Consider the following 25,107-nt stretch of genomic DNA (forward strand, 5'->3'; position numbering starts at 1 on the left):
TCCTCATCTTCTATCTCTCTCTATGGTAAACAACGCTCATTCCTCACTAAAGGTTTAAAGAAGGTCTTGCTGTGAATTACACAATCAGATAACCGTTGCATGCTACAATGCATGCCGGCCCCAAGTCCCACAAGGCCAAGACTAGTGAACCCAATTCCTATCCAGCTGACAAACTTCTATAAGTCACCCTAAGGGCCACCCAACTATGGTAGAGTGCCAACCCCTCAAGCACCTCCACCAGCATTGCAGACTGTGCTCACGGATGAGGCAATGAGGATCCTACTGCGAGCCCCCCTGCCCCACCCAGGTGATCTATCACCACAATGTAAATATCCTAAGTCAAAGTACAATTGACCCTTTATTTGATCATAATTAAAGAGTTTTTCCATCTGGGTTAATTATGGTCAAAATAGTTTTTCTATTGGTAAAAGAATTGACTACGGTCACAGATACTTAACTTCAGTCAAGTAAGCCTAATCTCGGTCAAGAAGACTTGGTTTATACCAAGAAGGTTAACTGCAGTTAACCAAGATGTGCCAACTTTGGTTGGAGAGTTGTGCCAACTTCGGTTGGAGAGACTTGACTATAATTAAGATGCCTTGACCCTTGGTCAAAGCCTCTTAATTATGATCAAGAGCGTTGACTTCGGTCAACCAAAGAATAAATATATATTTTTATATTTGTTATGTGTGCATATGTGTTCAGTGGGGATGCCCACCGTGACTAGAATTAGTCCACTGTGTGTTATTTGCATGCAAAGTGCTAACAATCAATGGGTTCCATGGTGGTGTGCTTTGATTGATTGTTGTAGGTACTAGGAAGAGTTATTTTCCTAAGCGCAATGGAGCCTAACAAGAGTCTAGGAGGCAGTTCGCATGACCAAGTGCTTCGAAGACTCCAAAGTTGCCCTTAGTGGCATGTAATTAGGAAAGTAATGCAAAAATTGACAAGTGGCTTGTAGCCAAGAAAGAGAGCCTAAGAACTCATGTAATATGGGATTCACGTTTTGGGAATTAGAGCAGCTGCTCTACGTTGAGCTATGTATTCACTTTTTCTCAAGAAATAAAATACCTTCGGGGTGGTCTAGCCTGACATGTTGTCCTGGGCCCTAGTTGTGTATAGAGACAGGAAGAGAGAGGGAGAGGGAGAAAGAGAGTACTTATGAGAGTGTTTTTGCAGTAAATTATGAGCGTGAGATTTCATTGGTATCAGAGCGTGGCTTCACAGTTTTCTGAAGCTGTGACGATCAAGTATTATTTGCGTGGAAATCCAAAGTGACCAGCGTAGAACACCACTAACGGGAGTTTCTGTTGGTTGAGAGACCATAGTAAAGAAGGGCCGACGCAAATTCAGACTGGCGTTAGTCCAGAACATAGGTGTGAAGAATTCCATCATCCGAGTCCCGAGGCGTCGACTAAAAGACTACACTAAGTGCCTTAGATTGCTCAGGTGTCTGATGGAGAACCCATGCAAGGTGCAGAGTACTACTTTATTGCTATGTGCGACCATAGTTGCATATGAAACATGTTTCATACTTGTATGAAACTCGTATGAAACGTGTAAACGTTTCATATATATGAAATGTGTTTCATACTTGTATGAAACCCGTATGAAACGTGTAAACGTTTCATACATATGAAACGCGTTTCATAAAGCCCCAATTTTTGGGTAGGGTTCAAAAGAGGGCAAAATCGCAATTTCATGCATTTCGCCGTACCCGTGCACTCCGTACTCTCGTAGCTCCGTCTGTGCAGCCCGTACGCTCCCTCTTGCTCATTCTCGAGGTTTGTGCCCCCAATCATCCCCAATGTGCATTCAATCGTCCTTTCTACAGTCTACCCTTCTTCTTGAACTTGGCGCTGCATCCTTTCATGCAGGCTAAAATCTGCTCTTTGAACTTTTTGATGTTTCTGAAATCTAAGTTCTAACGCTCCTCTCTTGATTCATTTGCTCATCTTGCATGCATGATGTAGGCTGGAAAGCTGCAATTACTTTTGCTATTCTACATCGCTTTTTGCAAGCAAGAAGATGCCTCGAAAAGGTAGTGCGTTGTGGAGCAATGTCACCTTCAATTCCTTTGGTGCACACTATGATAAGAGTGGCATAGGCAAGTGGACCTGTAACTTTTGTGCTGAGCCGCATCATGGGACATTTTAGAGATTGCAGGCTCACTTTTCTCAAACAAAGGGCTTTGGTATTGGCCCTTGTTCTCGTGTGCCAAAGGAGGTGTATGATGGCTTGAAGGCCTAGAAAGCTAAAATGCTAGGGATTCCAATTGATAGAGTCAATGCATGTAATGAGCTTGAATTAAATATCTCAGCTATTCCAGCATCAATGAGGGAGGAGAATGACATTTTGCAGATGTCACAGTCTTCAGGATCCACACCCACAGCTAAAAGAAGTGCCCTTCCCATGTTTAAGCGAGGAGATATGAAGGCAGCCATGCAAAAGGCAGCTATGAAGGAGGCAACTAGAGAGGTAACAAAGTTGTTTGTGCAATGTGCATTGTCTTTCAATATTACTCGAACCGCCCATTGGAAGTCTACTATGCAAGCTATCTCGCATATTGGTTGTGAGTGGGAGGGTCCGAGCTATGAGACATTGTGTACAAAAGAGCTTCGCCATGAGAAAGAAGCATTGATGAGAGAGCTAGAGCCTCTGAAGAGAACATGGCAAAAGTATGGTTGCACCTTGCTATGTGATGGCTGGTCAGATGTGAGGAAAAGAAATGTCTACAACATTCTAGTTTCCTCTTGCAAAGGAACTGTGTTCCTTCGTGCTATAGATGCATCAGCTTCAGGGACAGTGGTGACAAGTGCATATATATGGTCTCATTTGCACACAGTTATTCTTGAGATTGGTGTAGCAAATGTGGTGCAGGTGATCACAGATAATGGCTCCAATTGTGTGTCCATGGGAAGGATGCTTGAGGATGAGTTTCCCACTATTGTTTGGACACCATGTGCTTCTCATAGTTTGGATCTTGCCATTGAGGACATGGCAAAGTTGCCTTGGGTTTCTCATATATTTTCTACAGCTTTGATCTTGGTAAATTTTGTAACCAAAAGACCCAAGGTCTTGAGCATGTTCAGGGAAAATAGTGACCTCGACCTTTTAAAGCCCTCAAAGACACGGTTTGCTTACATGTTCATAATGTTGGAGAGGGTTGTTCAAGTGCGGCATGGCTTGTTGCGTACAGTTGTTTCCCGTGATTGGCAGCAATGGGGGGATAGGAATGAGCCCAAAGCAATTGGTTTCAGCCACATGGTCATGAGAGATGCATGGTGGGAGGAGGCTGCAGCTCTAGTGAAGACAATGAAACCCATGTACAGCGTTCTCCAATTGACAGATATGGAGGGGAGCACCATTGGGCTTCTCTATGACTTCATGGACAAAGTGGGGGAAGCCCTTGATGCGTGTACTCACCTATTTGCAGACAGGTATCCCGTACTCATGAGTCATCCTTTGAAGTTTAGCATTTTTCCAATTAGCAAAGTGGCATGCTTAGAATTCCTTTTAATCTATGTTTTCATTTTTTCTAAACATTATTGGTTTTGCCTTTGATTCATAATTTCTTATGAAGGATTGAAGACCTTAAGGAGATCTGGAACACGCGTTGGGATTGGTTTAATAGGCCAATCCATACTGTTGCTCATATCCTTCATCCTCTATGGAGGAATGAGCAGCAATATCTCGATAGAGAATTAGAGGATGGGTGGTCAGCTTATATGAGCAAGATCGTGGGAGATGATGATGATCTGCTTTTGAAGCTGGAGGATGAGCGTCTTCTTTTCTGCAACTGAAGTGGTGTTTTTGGATCACGCAATGCACAGAGAGAGGAGACTTAGCTAGCAGCAGTTTCTTGGTGGGAAAAATATGGCATTGAGGCACCCCACTTGGTAATACTTAACCCTAGAGGCAATACTTTTCTATTACTTGAAAACATGTGGGTATAGCTCAGCAATTGGAAGCTGCCACTAAATTGTAAAGTCTGAGAATGTCTCTTGTTTTGTTTCAGAGACACATAGCGATGCGAGTTCTCTCACAAGACTGTAGCTCTGGACCTTGTGAGAGAAACTAGAGTACACGGGCCTTCCTCCATACCAAGAAGAGGAACAGATTGTCCACTATGCAATTGGAGAGGTTGGTCTTTTGCCACTGCAATCTACGATTGCTCGAGCAAACGAACTACCCCATTGAGCCTTGGTAGGTGAATCCCTACAAAATCGACATCACAAAGCAAGGAGATGCCGGTGATTCCACCTGAGGAGGGGGATATCTACGCCATGTTGTACGAGAAGATCACGGCTTCATCTCACAACACTCGATCCTCCCAAGTAGCTACTGCTAGTACTTCAATTGCACCTGCATCTCATGAGGATGCTTTTTATGAGTCTTCTGGGAGTTCCAGTAGCAGTGAGGAGGAGGCTGATGAGGACATGGATTTGGTTGAGGAGGAAGATGCTGACATTGATGATGAGGCTTGACTTTTGATTTGTGACTTTGTCACCTGTGACTTATTATTGATAGACAGTACTTTGAATTCGAGTTGTAGTTTGACCTTTTTACCTTCATGGTCCATCACCATGGAGGTCTTGGGAGGTTCATTGATGACTCTAGTTTTTATTATTATCAGTATTCAGTATGTGTGATCAGTATGATCAAGATTCAATTATCAATATGTATGATCATTCAGTATGTATGTGTGAAGATGATCATTGAGTACTCTAATATGTATAATGTATGATCATTGATGACTAGCTTTTTGTATGATCAAGATTCAGTATGTATGGTGCTTTTACTTGATATGTATGTTTTTTGTATCATGTATGCACTATGGAGTCACTTACAATCTTTATTTGCACATTTTTGTATATGGCACCTATTTTCACATTTCGAATGAAACCCTAGGTATGAATGCACCTATTTTCACATTCCGAATGAAACCCATTTCATTCATTTTTCGAAACCCGTTTCAACGTATGAAACCTGTTTGAAACCTCCTGTTTCAGAAACTCCTGGCAACTATGTGTGCGACGCGCAGCCAAGCAATAGAGATTGTTGACCAAGTTTCATGAGTAAGCGCACGTCTGATGGGAACCTTGCGTGACCTTGGCACCAGGAGAAATCAGATTAGTGTCGGGGCTGAGCCATCTAGAGCGTGGTAGTTTCTCTTTCATGGCCCCGTGAAAAAGGCACACGCAGAGGCTCTCCAAATGCTTGGCGATGGCGCAGTGATAAATGTGCAAAGGTTCTTGTTGTCGCTAGCAGTTTTCACCTACCTGAGAGAGAATTTACTGTCAAAAAAAGCAGAAACACAATAAAATCAGAGATTTGCAGAAAAGAGAAAATGCATGCCTTTGTGCACTGGAAAGATGAATCAGATGCATTCTGAGTGCTTTTTGTAGCAACCAGGAAAGGGGCAACACAGTCATTGATGCTTTGGCCACTTTATGGATATATGCCTTGAGTTGACAGCCTGGTACTGGCATAGATTGTGAATGCAAGACACCTCTTGTTGAGGTTTTTTTTTTTTTCTCTTTGAAAAGCAAAGGTTGCGTGCATCAGTTGCATACACTGTGTGTGAGAGAAACTTGCAGATCTCAGACAAGTTGAAGGAGAATGGCTCAATCACCTATCCAGTGGGATTCACAAGATAGGGATGCATATCCAAGACAGAGAAGTGTGCAGCAAAATCAGCAAGAATTTGAGTAGATGGTACACATTCGTATGCAAGAGATGGAAAATCTCAGAAGGAATCCAAGAGCTCAGCATTTGTTTCAAGCAGAAAATATGCCTAATGCAACTTATGATGTGCCAATGCCAGAGGCACACTCTCGTGTACAGCCCGAGAGAGAGAGAGAGATCTCATAGCAAGAAGGGATCGAGGCATCATGACCGAGATCTCTCATTCCTTCACTGTCTATCTCGTGCTCGACTTCTGTATCTTCTTCTTTATCAGATAAACCATCCAAGAAAAGAAGGAAACACAAGAAGTCTAGGAAGAGTAAGTCCTCTAGAGAGACCAACGAATTCAAAGACGGAGGTAAATCTATCAAGTTTATCACCTATAATGGACAATATGGTCATACAGACAAAGCATTGCAGTTCATCAGGCAGTTTAATGCTGCATTTGGTACAGAAAAGTTTTGAGAATCCTCCAAGGTAAGAATGGTCAGTTTGCACTTGACAGCAACAGCTAGTGCATGGTGGAGTGCACAGACCACAGATGGGTCACCCCAAAGAGGTGGAAGGGCTTCAAGGAAGCCTTCTACTAGCAGTTCATGCCTAAACAGTTTACAGTTTGCATATGGATATAGGAGATACAATGGATGTGTACAACCAAAAGTTTTGGGATGCTTATTTGTAGGTTACACCTTTCAAAAAGATCTCCAAAAGAACCCAAATGAGAAAGTACAGAGCAGGTCTCAGTCCAAGAATTCAGGCAATATTGAATGCTTTGGGGGCAAAGAACATTCAAGACCTTATGCATTCAGCTTCAGTAGCTAGTCTTGTGCCGTTACAAGATCCATCCACAGTGCTATCCTTGCATGTAGGAGGTGCTGAAAGGAAAATTGATTTTTTAAAATTAGAAAAGAAAGAGTATCCCAAGGTTGAAAAGAAAGGGTTTCAGGCTCAGAAGCCGAGGGATACTCAGTTTTCAAAGTCATATAAAGGCAAATCTCCATTCACTCTTGAACGTGTAGCTGAATTCCACAGAGATGGGAAACGCTTTAGATGTGGGAAAGAGGGGCATATGGCTGCCCAGTGCCCTGAGAAGCCTTCGAGTTCTAAGGAGCAGAAAAAGCCACAAGTACCACCGAGGCCAATGGTGCGAGCAGTCCCAGATGTTTTGGGTAGTACCTCAGACCCAAAGGAAAAAGAGCTTTTGCTATCAAGGGAAAAGATAAGAGATCAGCAAGCATTAATCCTATTTGATCCAGGGTCTACAGACAATTTCATATCTGAAGATTTAGCCCTGAGATTAGGAATAAAAATTGAAGAGCTAGGTAGAGCTCTTGATGCTGATCAAATGTTCCAGGGGAATCCAGTGCAAGTTACTACTTTGATTGGAAAGCTTCGTGTCCATGTGCAGAGCTATGTAGATCAGGAGGACTTCTTAATCTCTCCTCTCAAGAAGCATGATGTTGTACTTGGTACACCATGGTTCCATCGAAACGATGGAATGATAGAATACCCTGAGAGGGTGCTGAGTTTTATCCGTAGGGGGAAAAACTAGCGTTTAGTTGCCAAGAATAAAGGGGAGACTATCCCCATTGTATCTGATGTTACATGTCGTAAAGCAATAAAGTCTCCAATTTTCGCATACATGGTTTTTGTAAAAAAAAAAGAGAATGATATGCATGCTGAAATGAATGATGCAGACAAAGATAAACTTCAATTTCTTGTAAACTTTAAAACACTCAGCTCATTGTATTTTGTTTTTCCAATCTTATAGACCCTTCGGTCTTTCGATGACTTTAATAGACACGGAGAGTGACCAGAGCACATACGATCGAGGTCCGGCCTATCTCATCTCTCGTCAGAGAGGGCCGCCAAAGATGAGACATCTCTTGACGTAGCCATCGGATCTAGAGATCGAGGAGACCAGTCCCCCCGCCACAACGCAAGACCGCTCAATAGATGCAGATACGGGATATCCTCGCAGCCCACCAAAGAGCCACCACATTGCTGGGTTTTGGCTTCTGAGTCTCAGCTTTCAGCCTTCAGTTTTCAGTTTTCAATTTATATTTGAGTTTTGTTGGAGCTCTTGAGCTCTTTAGCTTAGTATAGCACTTAGCCGGACCTAGTACACCCTTTGCTTCAGCCCTTTGAGACTTGTACGAGTTATTTTCGCTTGGTGTATTTGGTCCCATAGTACCATGAGGCCTCCCGAGGACGTTAATCTCTCTCTCTCTCTCTCTTACACACACACACACACACCACATTCAATGCCTCAATTACACTTGCAAACATGTTGCCTTTGGAAGGAGAAGCTCTATGCCAACAAATTCAAAATACCTTGATACAAAGGCAAACATGGACACAAAACAACTACCCCCATAGGGCAAAGGAGGCAATCAAACAAAAGGGGTGGTACAAAGCAGGGTAGAATGGATGGAGCACTAGGGACTGGATGAGAACCTAAGCCATTAGAGAGTTGTAACTTGGCCAAGATCCGGCAGGAACAAAAAGAAATGTTGGCTCTCAATAATAGAGATATTTCTTAGTGAGAGGACATCTCTGTCTTCAAGAGGCAGTTAATATGCAAGATCACAACCAGCTCGCATGACCTAGAGGTGGAAACATGCACATCAAAAAAGAACACCCACAAGGAAGAGAGAATCTGCATGCAACATGTGCCAACGAGAAAACATAGAAGACGATTTCACAGACTTGTTATTTGTCATGCATCAGAGACAAGGAGGCACCACATACAGGCTCTCGATCACCCCAAAATCTGCAGAAACTCAAACAACCAGCCAAACAACTTGGTCCTTACATCAAAGAACTTTTGGAATATCGCACAACATTTTAAACAGGCTACACAGGTGCTAAACACAAACACTTAGAATCAGCCAGTTGCGAGAAATGCATATAGCTGCAACTTGTAATCATGATGCTGCCCCATATATCTTATTGGATCTCCAGTGTGACATTAATTAACAATATCATATAATCTCTCTCTCTCTCTCATATACACAAGATAACCTAGAACATCCTCACTGGAAAACCACTCCAACTCTGGAGAAATTTTAGTCAGCAGCTCTTAAGGCAATTATTGAACCCTGCTGTGCCCCGACAGAATAATTCACTGCAAAGACCTACAAGCGAATATTTGCATCGCTAACTGAAAACCAAGTCCTCGAATCAACCAAAAAAAAAGTGTTAATGTAGTCATTTCTTCCTATATGCCCTTTTACTTCAAAACTATTCCCCTAGAGATCGGCATGGCAAAAACACGAACTGAGAAAGCACGACTTCCAAAACCCTCAGAGCAGAAAGGAGGCATGAGAACTGGTCCCTTCTGCCAGCATCTTCATTTCTAAGAAGTTGAGGATGCAATCATACCAGTCTTACGAGCATACGCAAATAAACCCCCCGCATCGATGACAGGCCCGGCGTCTCCTAAGGGCTTCAATGCATACTGTTTGTTTTGCGTGTGATTGATCAAGACATTGCTTTCCAGATCAAGGGTAACATAGTCACCAGTTTTGCATTCCTTGGAGAGCGATGATTCACATTCGATCGGATAAAGCTCCCCAGTAGCCACGCTGTTTCTGAAAAAAATCCTCGCATACGATTCAGCAACCACTGCCCGCACCCCTGCAGCCCCCAGGGCGACGGGGGCATGCTCCCGGGACGACCCACAGCCGAAATTAGCCCCCGCGATGATGACAGGGTACTTAGTCTTGGTTTCCCCCTCCTCAACAAAACGGCCATAGGTGGAAGGCAAACCGATGAGGGCCAAGCTCCCCAGCTTCTCGTACTCATCGGGCTTGGAGGGCACGAGGGTGAGGTGCTCGGCGGGGATGATCTGATCCGTATCGATGTTGTTTTGGACGACGAAGCACTGGCCGTGGAAGGTCTTTCCTCCGGAGGAGGCGAGTGCAATGGGGAGGAAGGAGGGGCGATGGCAAGGAGCAAGGGAGGGAGAGGGCGAAGAGGTGAGGGAGAGAAGGGAGGGAGAAGCTTTGAGGGAGTTTTTGTGAGAAGGGAAGGAGAAGGCAGAGGAAAAATGAAGGTGAAAAGCTTGGGAATGGAGAGCAGGGGAGGATGCAGGAATGGCCATAGCCATAGCTGTAGATCTTCAAGCTTCTTCTTCTTCACTGTGTGTGTGTGTGAGAGAGAGAGAGAGAAGCTTGCTTCTTGAAGCTTTACCTTGGGAATTAGGATTCCAACTTACATTAGGAATGTTACCATTCAACCTTGTTAACATTCCAAGCCTTAGCTACAGCTCTTTGGGCGCTTCCGCCACCTCAGCTGGCTGCCCGCGTTCGATTCCCTCCGGAAGAACATCCGATGTTGCCTGTCCACATTCGGCCACGACCTCGTAGTTGGCTGTGTGTGTGGGTATGAAGGGGGGTGTGGAAAAAAAGAAAAAAGAACAAAAAATGAAAAATGAGGAACATATGTTGCTTGTTTACATAGGCCACAACCTTGTAGTTAGCTGCGTGTGTGGGCATGGGAGGTGTGTGAATAGTTTGCTCTGTCACTGGAATCTTTCTTGGGCATGTGGCTACCCATGCAAAGATTTCTTATAATAAAAGTGGGCAATCCAATGGATGTGGCTTGGTACTCATTTGCCATAAGGGTGTAGTACGCAAATATTTAGGGAACTGACACCATATAGCAATTGGAAAACTGAAAAATGCAGGACCACTTGGAATAGTGTTAGCTCTGACCATTGCAAAATGACCCAAAAAGTGCATGGCAAAAAGCCTTTGAGGATAAGGGTTGCTCATCAAAAGGCTTCTTCAAAAGTTTGCACACTTCCAGACAAAGACAATGCATTGCTCAAATTAAAAGATTGGATGGGACCTGGACTACAGATACTTTTGAGCTTGAAGCTGAATGCTTAGCCGATTTATGCCATGAGTTTGCAGCACCGCTGCCACTTACTCTGCCATAGATTGCAACTATAAAAAAAATTTGGGAGATGGTAATGCCTATCATGCTTCCTCAAGATGCTTTCACTATGAACAATACAAGATGCTCAAGTTCTCACAAAGAAATACAGATTTTTTGTAAATGAATCAAAGGGGCTCAGTCAATTGTACAGTTGAATTCACAGTAAGAACTTTGGAAAGAGGGGTTAAAGGACCAAAAATCAAAGTGGTCACGACTCATGTGTCAAAAGAAAAGCATCTCTCCCTTTTCTTCGAAACATTGTGGAATACTTTTGCACGTCGCCTGCTCTTTAGAGATTCTCCCACATGTAGTGAAATCACAGATTCATGATTGAAGGTAGGGAGAAGAGGTTTTGGAGCCTTCTGAACCTAAAGGAACCCACAGATTTCGAAATACCTCTAGATATGATTTCCAACACACTGTCATCCAATTTGTATGCAGCTAAACACAAAGGAGACTTTGTTGTGGTCTAGCTGGAGCAATGTAGCTTGTGAGAGATGAAAAGAAGCTATAAGACTTTGAGACAGTGCCTGGGAGTAGAGAGTATGGCCACACAGAGAGAGAAGCCTTTTGCATAATTTATTGTCCGATAGCAAAATTCTATTGGCAATCAATGCTCCAACCACACAATATTCAAAAAACTCAAACAAAACATAAAAGTTCTCTGGCAATAGTCTAGAAGGGGCTGATAATCCAATGATAGAGAGTAGCTATGAAACATTTATTTCTCCTTGGAACATCACGAAGAATGAAGAACTTATACAGAAGCCACAAGAATAGTGGTAGGAATACTTCTTAGAGAGCCTTGTATACATGGTAGCAGATTTCTTGCTTGCAGCAAGAGATTACTAAGTGATTGTTATGAATCAAGCCCTCAACTGATAAGCCCTGTTGAGAAGAAATGGTGTCAACAACCGATCGACTATGTTGTCTTAAAATAGGTTGCATTTGGAGTTTGACCACAAACTATGGAACATCTTTGAGAGAAGAACAAAGGATTCTATCTCTTGATGCTGCTTTAGTATCCACACACAGACATCGATGATAGTCCTTTTTGCTATCCACTTTTATTCAAGGCCTCATAGCAGTTTGTCACAAAGGGTGCTCATATGGCAGACTAGACCTTGAGATCTCTCACCCTATCTCTTTCTCTCACTTAGAGATAACCTGGGATATCTTGCAAGGAGTAGACCAATCCCCAACCCTCAATTCAACAAAAGATAGCTCTGATACCATGTTAAAACTTTAAGAGGGAGAGCTAAAGAGAAATGTGGAATGAGAGATTGAGGCAAGGTGTCACAAAGCAATGCATAGTTTCTATTGTTTACAAAGAGAATACAAGTCACGTAGATGTCTCATACACTCATGTACAAGGCCATAAATAGGCAAAGACTTGTCCTTCACTAAGCACACCACCTTCAAGTGTCTGACATGGAAGGAAGTCCTTACAACCGCTTGGCATATAGCACCTAGATGTGTGACAAGCCTAGCACATGACTAAAACCTTAGACACCCACTCCAATTGGGTACTCATAGCCCCAATGTGGTATCAGATGCTATGATCAACTAATGCTCAACACCAGATACCATAGTACATAGTGAATTTCAAAACCAGCCTTGTATATATTGGCCATCAAAGCAGTAAAGTGAGAAAAACCAAAGGTGAATACAATTATTAAATTATTTAAGCATTAAGTATTTCTTTTTAATTTTTGTGGCTCCGAATGTCCTGGAACATCTCTTGAGAAGGAGTCAGTTGCTTGGAAACACTACTGTCTAGAATCCACTGCCAAGTATCCCAACTAGTGACACCAACCTCCTCCCTGCTCAAAGAAGAGGAAGCCACCCTCTCCATAATCACCGAGTACACAAATGCTAGAGTCTTTCTAGATATAGCTGAGGAATTTGTACCCTTCTTGGTGGTCCATTGAGGACATTTCCTCCATAGTGTCCCTTCTTGCCACAATAGTTATAGATCTGATAAGCCCTCAGGACACCATGATCCGAGTCAAAAAATTTCTCGAAAGACTTCAACTAGGAAGACTTCAATTTTCCACTTTTGACTATAGGTGGTCACAGCCTCTGTACCTCCACCTTATGGACAGTTCGAAAACTACTCTTTCTGATCGGCACAAGGTCCAGGGTGTTGAGTCTCCCACTAGGGATAAAAGAGGAATAGAAAGCTAAGTACTTTGAGGACAGATGAGACAACAACATACTAGCCATGTACCCCAATTTACTGAAGACCCTGTAGCTTGTTGATGTGCTCCCACATCATGGAAGACTTTTGCAAGATTTAGTACACGAATCTACACTTCCAAGGAGACTCTCTTCATGGGAGACATCTAATTGTATAGAGAGGCCAAATGTTGCCAAATCCCGTCGGCCAATGTCATGTGTTCGATCTGATTGATCACTTGGGGGGTGTGGCTGAGGACGATGAAGGAATGCACATGGGCATTGACACGATACCATAACTATGTCGGGGTCTCCTACTCCTTCTCAAGACTCTCATGGTAATTTCCTCCTCCTTCGAAACTAGGCTTGGAACTGTGACTGTGATAAAGTCATAAGACTATAGAATAGAGTCCATCATTACCTTTTAAATGCCATGGTTGTTTGTATCCAACTCAAGATCCACCAGGGATGTGGCGAGGATGGTTTCTCCACCATCTTGAGCAAAACTGCCATCTCAAGGGGGCAAACTTGTTCTTGTGAAGGTCGGTAGGAAATTTTTTTGAAGAAGAGGCTGCACTTGCTTGCAAGGTTGCTATCCAGCAGTGGCACCTTCTTCTACAACTGCCCAAGTCCACTCCAATTAGCACCAATCATCTGCATTCCTACATGCTCTCATATTCTAGAAGGCTTCAATTGACCTTAGGCTCTAATATCATGTCAAAATATGCATCAAAAATTAGGCAAAAGGAGCTAGCAAATATGTGCAATAAAATGCAAGAGAGAAGTGCATGAACTCTACCTTATCAACTTATTATAGCAATGGGACAATGGCCCCTATTTATAGGCTAGGGGGAGGGCCTCCTAGTTGGCTGTTGTGTGAATAGGCCGACTAGTTGGGCTAGTCCCCGACCCTTCTAGTTGGTTGGTTAGTTGGCCACTACTAGCCTTCTAACAATTGCCCAGCTCGCCATATCCAGCACCTATGCCATTGAAAAGCCCCCCCATACCCTCTCTCTCTCTCTCTCTCTCTCTCTCTCTCTCTCTCTCTCTCTCGCTAAACGGATTGGCCCAAGGAGATGTCATAGTCGAGACTCCAAGTGAGAGCACGAAAAACCCCTCAGCGTGTCAACACACAAATGAGGCTTGGGTTTCTTTCTTGCATGTTCATTAAACCAAGGACATTGACAATGGCACTTGTTTGACGGGGTGCCATGTCTAGGAGACTGAAATGGTCTATGCAGATTGAGTGGTGTCAATGGTTTCATTCCCTCTCATCGATCACCGCAACAGTGATAACTGCCAAAGCATCTATTTGCCATATCCATCCTCAGCCCGTCTGGCGAACTTGGTTCCTTCGATAGCATACAATAGACCGCCATAGTCATAGCACGCTATAGATCTTTCCTTCCCATGCATTTAGATATTTATTATGCGTGTTTGTATTTGTCTTCGGTTCTTTGGCTTCTAGGAAAGAAGGAAAATGACTAGTATACCGTGAGGGTATAGCACTAATCAAAGAGTTTAAATCAATAACCAAAGACTCCCAGTCTTAAACTAATGTATGGCCAATTATGTTTTTCAGACATTATGTAGGGTACCCTAAATAACAGAGTTTCACTTGGGAGTTGCTATGGGCCTTCCCTAAGGAGATGTACTACATGGGTCTTTTAGTCCCATAGACCTACTGGTCTCCCGTGGACATTAATAGACTCTCTCTCTCTCTCTCTCTCTCTCTCTCTCTCTCTCTCTCTCTCTCTCTCTCTCTCTCTCTCTCTCTCTCTCTCTCTCTCTCTCTCTCTCTCTCTCTCTCTCTCTCTCTCTCTCTCTCTCTCTCCTCTCTCTCCCCCCCCCCTCTCTCTCTCTCTCTCCCTCTCTCCCTCTCTCCCTTGCTCCCTCTCTCTCTCTCTCTCTCTCTCTCTCTCTCTCTCTCTCTCTCTCACTCACACACACACACAACCACAAAATAATATATCCCTACTCCACACACACACATATCCCACCGATTACACAATCACACACACACACACACACACACACACACACACACACATCATCTTTTATGCACTTACTTCCCTTGTGCTGGAACATCCCACATTATTTTGGTTCATCTATGGGCTGTTATAATAAAACTTCCTCTTCCTTTTATTTCATGTGATGGAATGGCTCTTAGTGGCTCATATGTAAGTATTTCATATGATTGTATGGGATGTTCATTGCATAATTTTGCTTATGATTTGAGTAATTTATTTGTGGCAATTTACATATTATTTCTTAAGTTTAATTATTCCCCCTCTTAAGCCTTTTCTCTTTATTAATCGATGGCATTGTTTTTCAATGTCTTTTATATAACTTGGAACCCCTATTTTGGTACCTAATCTATGCACATATGCCTTTACCTACACCCTAACTAATCATCTTTAACTAATCCATAAAGAAGCCCCCCAAACCTTGTTAACCCCATGATAACAATTTCTCATCAACAAGCACCCTCACCCCTCCCCCCTGAGCATTAACTACAAGGTGTAATCCATGCATTCCCTTTCTTTTTTTCTCTCACCTTTAACCCCTCTATTTTTTAATCCTTGATTTATTTTTTATGAAAAATGAAACATTAAAGTCATTTTTACCCCTCCCTTCTCTAGTTTCTTAACCTAGCATATACTTCCCTGTGATGTAATTGTTAATGCTCTATGTCCACTCTATGGTAAGATCGTAACACACGATGTAAACCTCCTAGCTTCACGAGACACCTAAACCTCTAAACCTACCCACACTACTACTCGGACCCCTCCCATGACCATGAACATTAACATGGTTTCTTTGTCTCGACCTCTACTTTGCTATAAGTATGTGAACTGCGCTTTGTACCTATGCTACTTCCTAACCGATGGCCTCTCCAAGTTCTTAGGTCCACTTCTTCGCTTCCTGGTCGATCTCTACTTTGCCCTTCTTCCACCATGCATCTTTCCTCTTGGTTCTTGCTCTTGCCACTTTCCTATCAGTACTTCCCAACATCATTAATTATCTACGTTCACACCCACGACTGCTCTTTTTAACATCCTGGAGACCTGCCCTTGGTTATCCTTGATAGTCTTGCAACTCCTCGTATTTTTTTGCTTATCTTGTACTCTTGTCACTGTGTAAAGCTCTGATCATTGCCATTGGAGTCCTACCTCATCACCTCGTGATCCTTCGTGCGTTGCCTTATTGCTCTCTTCTCTGCTAACTCTCGTAGATCCTTTCACCTTTCCCATGTCCTTTGGTCTTCACTATAGATATCCTCCCTCTTGAGCCTTCATGGTTCTTAGGGCTTAGCAGATGGGAAGAAATAGGATGGGAATGGGAAAAGGTGGTCCCAAGTGGTCCCATGCATACTTCTATCATATTCCCATCCCACCATGTGCTAACGAAAAAAGAATAGGGATGGGTTTAGGTGGAAGGAGGAGGACACATGGCATCATTTCATGTGTTTAGGAGGTGGTCTCCACATGGGGACAAGGACATGTTTTATCCTTCCATGCCTTTGAATCCCTAAAAAAGGGGAACCCATTTTGGTTGCTAAGGTCTAGAGGCCATGGTCCAGGATAGGAGAAAAAGTGGCCACTCCCATTCTAAATCCATCCTAATCCACTTGGTCTAGGATGGGAGTAATGATGACAAAAATATTCCCGTCCCAAACCCATGCTAGCCCCATCCATGTGCTAAGGCCCTTAGCTACCTCTTGCCGTCGGTGTATTTTCCCGTTATGATGCCTTACTTGTTCTTCCTCCTCCAACACTATCTCTGTGGTGGAATGGATGGAGCATTGGGGACTGGATGACTTGAGCCATTAGAGAGTTGTAACATAGAAATTCTTGGCCAAGATTTGGCAGGAACAAAAAGAAATGTTGATTCCCAAAAACAGAGAAATTACCATAGTGAGAGGACATCTCTATCTTCAACATATGCAAGATAATGACTAGCTCACATAACCTAGAGGTGGAAACATGCATACAAAAAAGAACATTCCCAAGGAAGAAAAAATTTGCAAGATGTGCCAATGAGGAAACATGGAAGACTATTTCACACACTCCTTATTTGCCATGCATCACAGACAGAGAGGCACGACAAACCCCCAAAATTTGCATAACTGTCACAATCTATTGTGCGGAGTTAATCATAGAGTTTGAGGTTGGTTGAGTTAGGGGAATCTTGGCATTTATTAGGGCCACCCACTTGTCCAAGTGGATGGAAGGAGACTTTGGAGAGTCTCCTCCTATTTCATTGTATGCCCACCTTTTGTGGATTTTGGATGGATGAGTTGAGGATTGAGAGCTATTCATGCTTTGAGTTGATTCTTGGATTGGCTCCCCCAGTTTCGTCTCTCTTCCTCCCCCCTCATCACCTCTTGATACAATTTTTAACAAGGAAGCTGCCCCTTATTAATAATTACGAGACTCCTCTCCACCTACGGTGAAGAGAAGGACCTCTCTGAGGTGTTATCGGGGAAGGACCTCTCTGAGTCGACAGGTGGGATGAAGTGGTAACACTTTGGCATGCTCAAGGGACCAGATGCTTCATCTAAGGACTATCACCAGGCCTGAGGAGAAGTTAAAGGGGAGCTAATCAAGGCATACATCATTTTAGAACTAACCGCTAGGCTTGAGAAGATGCCTTTTCCAGTGACAAAATGATGCACTATAGTGATGTTGCAAGAGCTAACATAAAGCAAAGGTTTTATGATGATTTTTTAAACAAAGGCCACACTTCCCCATTAAAAAGGAAAAAATGCTAGTCAAAAAAATGCAAAAGGTAAGAGATGTCTAACCATGAAAAGAGGCCAGGCTAGAGTCACGGGCCAAAGTCAGAGTGAACTAGTTGGAGAGGGGCTATTGAAGAAGCCAAAGTCAAATCAGACGTGGTCAAAATGTACTATCTGTTGGAAATAGGAGGATAGAATCACTTGCACCTCTCTTTGGCCTTTAGCTCCAAGTATACTCACAAACTTGCAATGCAACTCTGGTTGTCACACATGATCATAGTTGCATCCTTTTGAGTCATGTCCATGTCCTCCAGGATCCACCTAAGCCACAACATCTTGCATGCTGCTATGCAAGTAGCCCTGTACTCTGCCTCTATCAATGAAAGGGAAAGAGAGGGTTGTTTCTTGCTTAGCCATGAAATGTCCCTTGATGCAAGTATGCAACAATACTCTGTAGTTGATTGCCTAATGTCACCATCACCTGCACACTATCAGAGAATCCACCTAACTCGATGCCTTTACTATAGGTAATACCGTAGGTACATATACCTTTCAAGTACCTTAGCACCCTCATGCCTGCCTCCCAATGGGCCTTCCTAGGTTTGACAGAGAATTGATTGAGCAATTCTAATGCAAAGGAAATATCTATCCTAGTGTTGGTGAGATAAAGTAGACTATGCACCATCCGTCGATCCTAAGATGCATCAATCGATTGAGATGTATCATGGATGCTCAACTGTAGACCAACCTCCATGGGTGTTATTTCCACCTTGCCATCTTCCATCTAAAACCACTTGAGTAACTCCCTATTCTAGACCTACTATTACTTCCTATGAATGGCTTGGTGAGAAAAGCATCTTGACTAGACAATCATTGAGTAGTAAACAACATAGAGAGAGAGAGAAAAGCATCTTGACTAGACAATCATTGAGTAGTAAACAACATAGACTCCAATGTGTGAGAATGATTTTGATAAATTAAAAGTTGCATTGGTGAGACCAACCCATTATCATACCTACTCGATTTCAACAAGCTATTTAAGGTATTCACACTGATGTGAGTGGATTCATATAGAGGCAATGTTGTCATGTCAGATGGTCATGTGGTAGCCTATAAATCTAAAAAACTCAAGGAATATGAAAGGAACTATGTTGTTCATGAGCTATAGTTGCTTGCAATATTACATGCATTAAAGCTATGGAGATGTTACTTCTTACAATTGACCTAAAGCTATGAATGGCATAAAATTCACCCTTACAATCAACATTTAGCCCGTATAGTATTGATGACATACCGTTCTCCATCTACAACAAAAGCCACAACCCTCAAGCCAGATCCTTGAGTCGCTCCTACAGCCACTCTCTTGCTCACCAAACCACAGTCCACTTGAGAACAGTGCTTGCGAAGGAAAACCCACAACCAAGCTTGTGACTCCTTACTGCAAGCTCACACAGTCTACTCTCTCTATCCAAGGATCTTCTCTAGCTATGCAGTCACAACCAGTAGCTCGTCTTCTGTTTCTACCTTCACGTTCATATCAAGTTTTTAGGTTCACATCGTGCTGAAACCTACGAAAAATTGTCAAAACTATGATTAGATTTTCTCTAAATCCGGTCTCAATATATGCCAATCAAGGTGGTCGATGCAAACTTTGCAACAGTTTGATTGTAAGATCAAGTACAAACTAGGTAAAGAGAATGTGATTGTAGATGTTCTTTGTAGAATGCCATATTTATTTACAATAACTATCATGATCATTAACTACCTAGGATGGGAGGTGAAAGAGACCATTAGTCTCTCACCCATCATTAGAAGAGGGATATTCGTATTCTAAATGATGATGAGTTAAAAATGAGAGTCTTGGTTCAAGCCCATGTGATAGTTTGATTTGAAGGACATCCAAGCGATATTAAAACCTACATGTTAGTAAAAAAGAGTTTCTTTTGGCTTGAACTTAAAAGAGGTTTATTTGGCCATGTGTGTTAATGCTTAGTATACTAGAGCATCAAGCCTTAAAGAGTCAAAATGCATGGAAATTTGCATCGTTTGGATGTACTTCAGATGAAATGGGAATGAATAAGCATAGATTTCATCATGGAGCTACCTTTAGCCAACTCAACATATGATTCCATATTTGTGCTAATATATCAAGTGACCATAGTTCCCTATTAAGAAGACTTATATAGCTTTTAATGTTACATGAGTATTCCTAAAGAAATTCTAGATTACATAGGTTGATTGAGTGATAAAGACACCAAGTTTACTTCAAGGTTTTGGGACGCTTTCATTGAGGTATCTCATTGAATTTCACTACTACACTCAGGATTGCCCAAAGAATCACCACACATGTGCATGTGTGTAGACACACCATGAGATAGCACACATATACATGTGTACACATGTAAACTCACACAATCATACATACGCTTGACCAAATGTGCACATATGTGATACACAAGTTTCTCTCTCTCTCTCTCTCTCTCTCTCTATATATATATATATACCTGTGTTTGTGTGTGTGTGGAAATGAATACTATGCATATGTATAACACACACACACACACACGATTTGATTAGTAAATGTATCTCACACACACAGACACTTGTTTCTTTACACACACACACATGAATACTTTCTTAACTAATGAATTATTCTTTTATGTACCCTCGTGAAATCTTCTATTTACACTTTCTTTTTAACCACCCAAATACCAAGCCCACTAGTTGTCCCATACCTCCTTTAATCCCTTCTTAACCCATGCACTCATTCGCTCCTTACTCTACTTGTGACTTAAACTTCACTTTTGGCTAAATTGTTTTTTTATTTAACTAAGAATCCATATGGTTGTCTATATTCCTAGGTAAAGCGATAACAAGCCGGGAAAAATAGGCATTACCTGTGTACCCAAACGTAACTATGATGTTCTAACACTTAGTTTGCTTGGATGGTGGTAGGTAAGTGGACCCTGACCTCGGAATCCAGACTGTGCCTAAGGATTCGACATCTTTTTTCAATATTTTGTTTGTCAAACTCAATATTATTAATTTTGATCTAAATTTTTGCAAACTCTAGTTGCATTTTTCAAGTTAGATGTCTCAAACATTTTTTCCTTATATGTTTGTCTTTTTAAACTTTTTATCCAATTGATGGAATTAATTGTATGGCTCAATTATTGATGGGACTTTTTAATCTAAACACACACACACACAAACATTAATTGTTCTTAACAATTTATTTCACACACACACACATGCATGCACACACGCACACACACGCACACACACTAGATTGACAAGCCATCTCACACGATTTGGGCACACACATCGCACCACCTTGCCACTCCCAATTCGACACTCATAGCTGCACGTAGTGTTCTACTGGGGGAAGTGCCAACTACAACTCCAATGCGTACAACACTTCAGCTCACACAAGCTAGTCTGCAGTTCTCATTGACATCACACTAGACTCTCAAGAACTTCACATGCAGCTACATGGCACCTAAGCGCTCCCTTCCACTTGCCATTCTCAGATTGTGGGAGAAGAGAACTTGCAATTAGCCCTTCTCAATGACATCGCCATTGCTGAAGCAACCATGGCAAAGAAGAAAGGGCTGACACAAGTGTGGAAAATCCCCTACAAGAAAGCCATCATAGATGCAAAACCCATCGCAATCGCATCACCAAGAGCTGAGGAATCAGAAGAGGAGGAACTGATGCCCCCAGCTAAGCAACATATGCTTCAAATGAGCTTCAAGCAATTCTGTGTCTCATTAGATCTTAGTCGACACACAAAGTGGCTGAAAAAAGTTAGCTTGCTCGGCTATGCTAGCTTGCCATGGTTTGGAAGTCTCAGCCCAATGCGCTGTAGCAGTATGGGTGCTTCCAATGACCAAGGGGCATGATCAAACTAAGTCTCATGGTCAACCCAACAATGATTTCCCAAGTCTTCAACCTCCCATTGATAGAAGAAGAGATCTCCTATCACAAAGATGTCGAGGTCGATAGGAATAAGGAGTTTGGATCTGTAGAGATAGCAAAGAACTACTTCATCAACAAGGTCCAAGATTTTTATCGATGACAACAATTGGAATGGTATTTAGAGAGGATCCAATTCCTCATGAAGACCAACACCATGAGTAGAGAAAGCTATGCTATCCTCAAAGTTACTAAGAGAGGTAATAGAATCTCATGGGCAAACGTGATACACACATGGCTGATGAGTGAGGTGACGAAGAAGGATTTGAGTAACACCAACAAGCATTCAAAGGTGGCACCTTTCATCTTTGCATTGTATGATTTTGCAAACTTTTCTCTACAGAAATTTCCCCCGTCAATGAAAATCGCTAGATTCTGGAATCTCGAATTTCATCGCCAGAAAAAAATTTTGTTAATGAAAATTTTTTGATGGGATTTTTAGTTTCTGTCATTGAAATTTGGATTTTGAAATCCCATGGGATTTTGGAATCCCAAAGTTCATCGATGGAAAAACATTGATGGATTGAAATTTTCATCGACAAATGTTTTTCCCCCTCGATGAAAGTTTTACATGGCGAAATTTTTTGCCTTCTAATGGAATGAAATTTGCATTCATTCATGTTCAACATTTTCCTTTTTTCATATGAAAAGTTTGTTTCATCAATGGAAATTTCTATCCGTTCAACTTTATCAACAAAGTGCATTCCAAAATCCAAATTTGCATTATTTTTAAAAATGACAACTATTTTCATCTTCTCGATTCATCTTTAGATCAAAATAAAGTAACCCACTAAATTGTACCACTCATAATTGTTTATTAAATTTGTCCGTTTAGATATTTGATTTTCTTTCTACATCTATCAAAATATTTTCGTTCAACAAGAGTCTTCTTTGGCTATGGACTACATGTACCTACCTATCTTAACATTAATATCCCACCTTATAAACAGCTCTTGAATTATGCTACTCTTAAGTACCTTAACCTAGTTAGAAGTGGTGGTGGGGTAGTCCTTTATACTTCCCATTTGGAAGTATTTATCCAATTGAGAGTCTTTCTTCTCTTGCTAATCTCTAATTTTAAAATGAAGGCTATGTTCTCTCTATTCTAAATTTTTGTTTCTTGTAATACTTGTCATTTTTGTGACTTGGAGCCTCATGTGGTATCAAATCATTATTCCAATTCTTTTGGTAGCATAAAATTTAAAAGTATGAACTTTATTTCATGGAGGAAGTTGGAGCTTGGATTTGAAGATGAGAAATGATTTTGAAGCTCATAGGGTGAAAGGAAAGTGTGACACATGCTTCAAATTTAAAACTCAATGTTGAAGAAACATTTTATCCATCAAATTTTAAAACAAAGAAGAAAATTATATTTCTTAAGTTGAAGCAACATGGGTTTATGGTTTAAGAATATAGAGATAGATTCTTTCATCTTCAAAAGGGAAAAATGTTTCGGTGAGTGGACCTAGGCGAGCGGTCACCTTTTTTAGAGAGCTTTTAGCAATTTAGCACATTGGAGACACACAGATATGATCGAGGTGTTGGGAGTACTAGATCATTCCACCTCATGGTGTGTGGTGCGTTATGTTCAAGGTTTGCAAGCATTAGTGGGAGGCTTCACTACATGGTGGTCGATGGTTTATGATTGGTCCATGCATGCTGGCCAATGCATGGGACTTGTAGAATACACTTGGAAACATTTCTATTGGCATCTTGGTGCTAGTGGCTCTCGAGGTTTTTGTTAGCTAAATGGGAAACTCTTCATACACACAAAATATTATGGAATTCTCACATGCAATATGAAAACCATGAAATAGAAACTCTCTTGCTCAGAACAAATCGAGATGGACAATCACTCATATATTGATTAGAACTCTACTCGACTCAATCTATTTGACTCCCTAGAAGCCTCACCCATACCCAGTTTGTTGGCTGTATATGAACTATTCAAAGACAACAGACTAGAACTATGCAGTAGAGAGCCGTGATGCCTATAGGCATATAGCTTAAAAAAAGAGAAAGATAGTAGTTCCATCTGATGCTCATATATTGTCCATCACACCAACAACCTCACCACCTAAGTGGAAGAGTCGAGACTATGCATCTCATGCAATATCCAAGAGCCACCACACATGCATGAATTTCCCACCTATGTACACGTATCATCAGAAGCTTGCGACTCTACATGGACAAATTAGGTTCAAGTGGCCACCTCGTGTTCATGCGACCAGCTAGTCGACTCCACATGAATCATGCACAACATACAATAGTTGGACCTCTTGAGAGGTCTCCCCACCAATTTTGGTGCATGGCAACCCATGGAGTTTTGTGGAGACGAGTCTTGATGGTGTCAGTGAGAGTAGATCCTTCAAGAAGGACATCAGCTATAGTTTTCCCCATCTTTGTCATGGCAGGCTTCAAGCCTGGGTCATTTCCTTATTTGTGTGGATGAGAATATTTCTTGCAAGCTCATTTGATAGGGTCCTTAGAAAACTCATAAGTCCTGCATGCAATATCATCCATAGTCATGTCTTTTTGGTTGTAAACCAATGATATGGCCCACAGGCATGAGCTAGATATAAAGTCAATATTTTTTCTATGTGTTAATTTTAATGAAGAGTGTTTTGCTCCGTATGTATTGCAATATTTCTACATGGTACAAGGTTTCAAAAATCATGTCTATTTTTTATATTTCATGTGCAAGTGAATATACAATTTTGATATGAGAGAGGGAGTTGTATGAACTATTCCATGTTCAAAATCCTACATTGCAAGTGAATATACAATTATGATCTGAGAGAGGGAGTTGTATGAACTATTGCATGTTCAAAATCCTACATTTGGTATCAAAGTAAAGATTGCAAGGACCTACAAAATCTTGAGATGTTTATGCATCTTAAAGAGGCTGATATATAAACAATATACTCTGGTTATTATACCCCAAGTGCTAAGGAGATGGAATAGTAGTCGTCAACATAGGAGGAGATCGCCTCTTGATGTTCTCCCCAAAGTTTGTTTCTAGGATTTGCTGATTGTCCTTCAACGCAATACAACTTTGTGGCCATAACTACCATAAAGAAGGCTAAAAGTTCTAACGGTGATATCATTAAGGTTAGCAATAAGAATTTTCTGTCCTGGCAACTTGCTACAAAGATCTTTTGGATGCAAAAAGAGTTATGGGGACTGGTTAATAGTTTAGTGAAGAAGCTTGAAGGTAATCAAGATGTTGTTGTTTGGTCACAATGAAATGATAAAGCTATAGGATTATTGGGTCGCGCTTTGGGCCTAGCCTTATTTCCATCATTGACACTACAAAAATTGATGGTGAGAGCTAGAGGATACTAGAGAAACTCTTTGGCATCATAATGAAGCACCCTAAAACTTTACTGAAGTAGTAACTTTACGAACTTCACATGGAGGAACATGGAGAGTCTAGGGACATTTTTGAATCATATGCAGGCCTTGCTGAAGTAGCTCAATGAGTTGGGGTCACAAGTTGAAGAAGAGGACAAGAAAGTAATATTTAGTATTGCTCAAAAGTTTGACATCTAGGTACAAGGAAACAGTTCGAATTCTAGATG

The 25,107-nt window shown here is 41.7% G+C and overlaps 1 protein-coding gene and 1 pseudogene across 1 annotated transcript; one reads left to right on the forward strand and one right to left on the reverse strand.

The window, feature by feature from the left end:
• Window positions 1-2,898: 2,898 nt before the first annotated feature.
• On the forward strand, window positions 2,899-4,487 carry LOC147896924 (uncharacterized; annotated as a pseudogene).
• A 4,142-nt stretch (window positions 4,488-8,629) lies between these two features.
• Window positions 8,630-9,837, reverse strand: LOC147896925 (3-isopropylmalate dehydratase small subunit 1-like). The gene has a single exon (XM_087381535.1). It carries the CDS (start codon window positions 9,797-9,799, stop codon window positions 9,047-9,049), a length of 753 nt encoding a protein of 250 aa, XP_087237661.1. The 5' UTR covers window positions 9,800-9,837; the 3' UTR covers window positions 8,630-9,046.
• Window positions 9,838-25,107: the final 15,270 nt, after the last annotated feature.

Source organism: Dipteris shenzhenensis, chromosome 11 (assembly GCF_047967505.1).
Source record: "Dipteris shenzhenensis isolate YYH24624 ecotype China chromosome 11, Dip_SZ_1.0, whole genome shotgun sequence".
Classification (NCBI taxonomy): Eukaryota; Viridiplantae; Streptophyta; class Polypodiopsida; order Gleicheniales; family Dipteridaceae; genus Dipteris; species Dipteris shenzhenensis.

Coding starts and splice junctions, on each gene's coding strand:
- LOC147896925 (XM_087381535.1), bottom strand. CDS start 9,799: ATGGCTATGGCCATTCCTGCATCCTCCCCTGCTCTCCATTCCCAAGCT.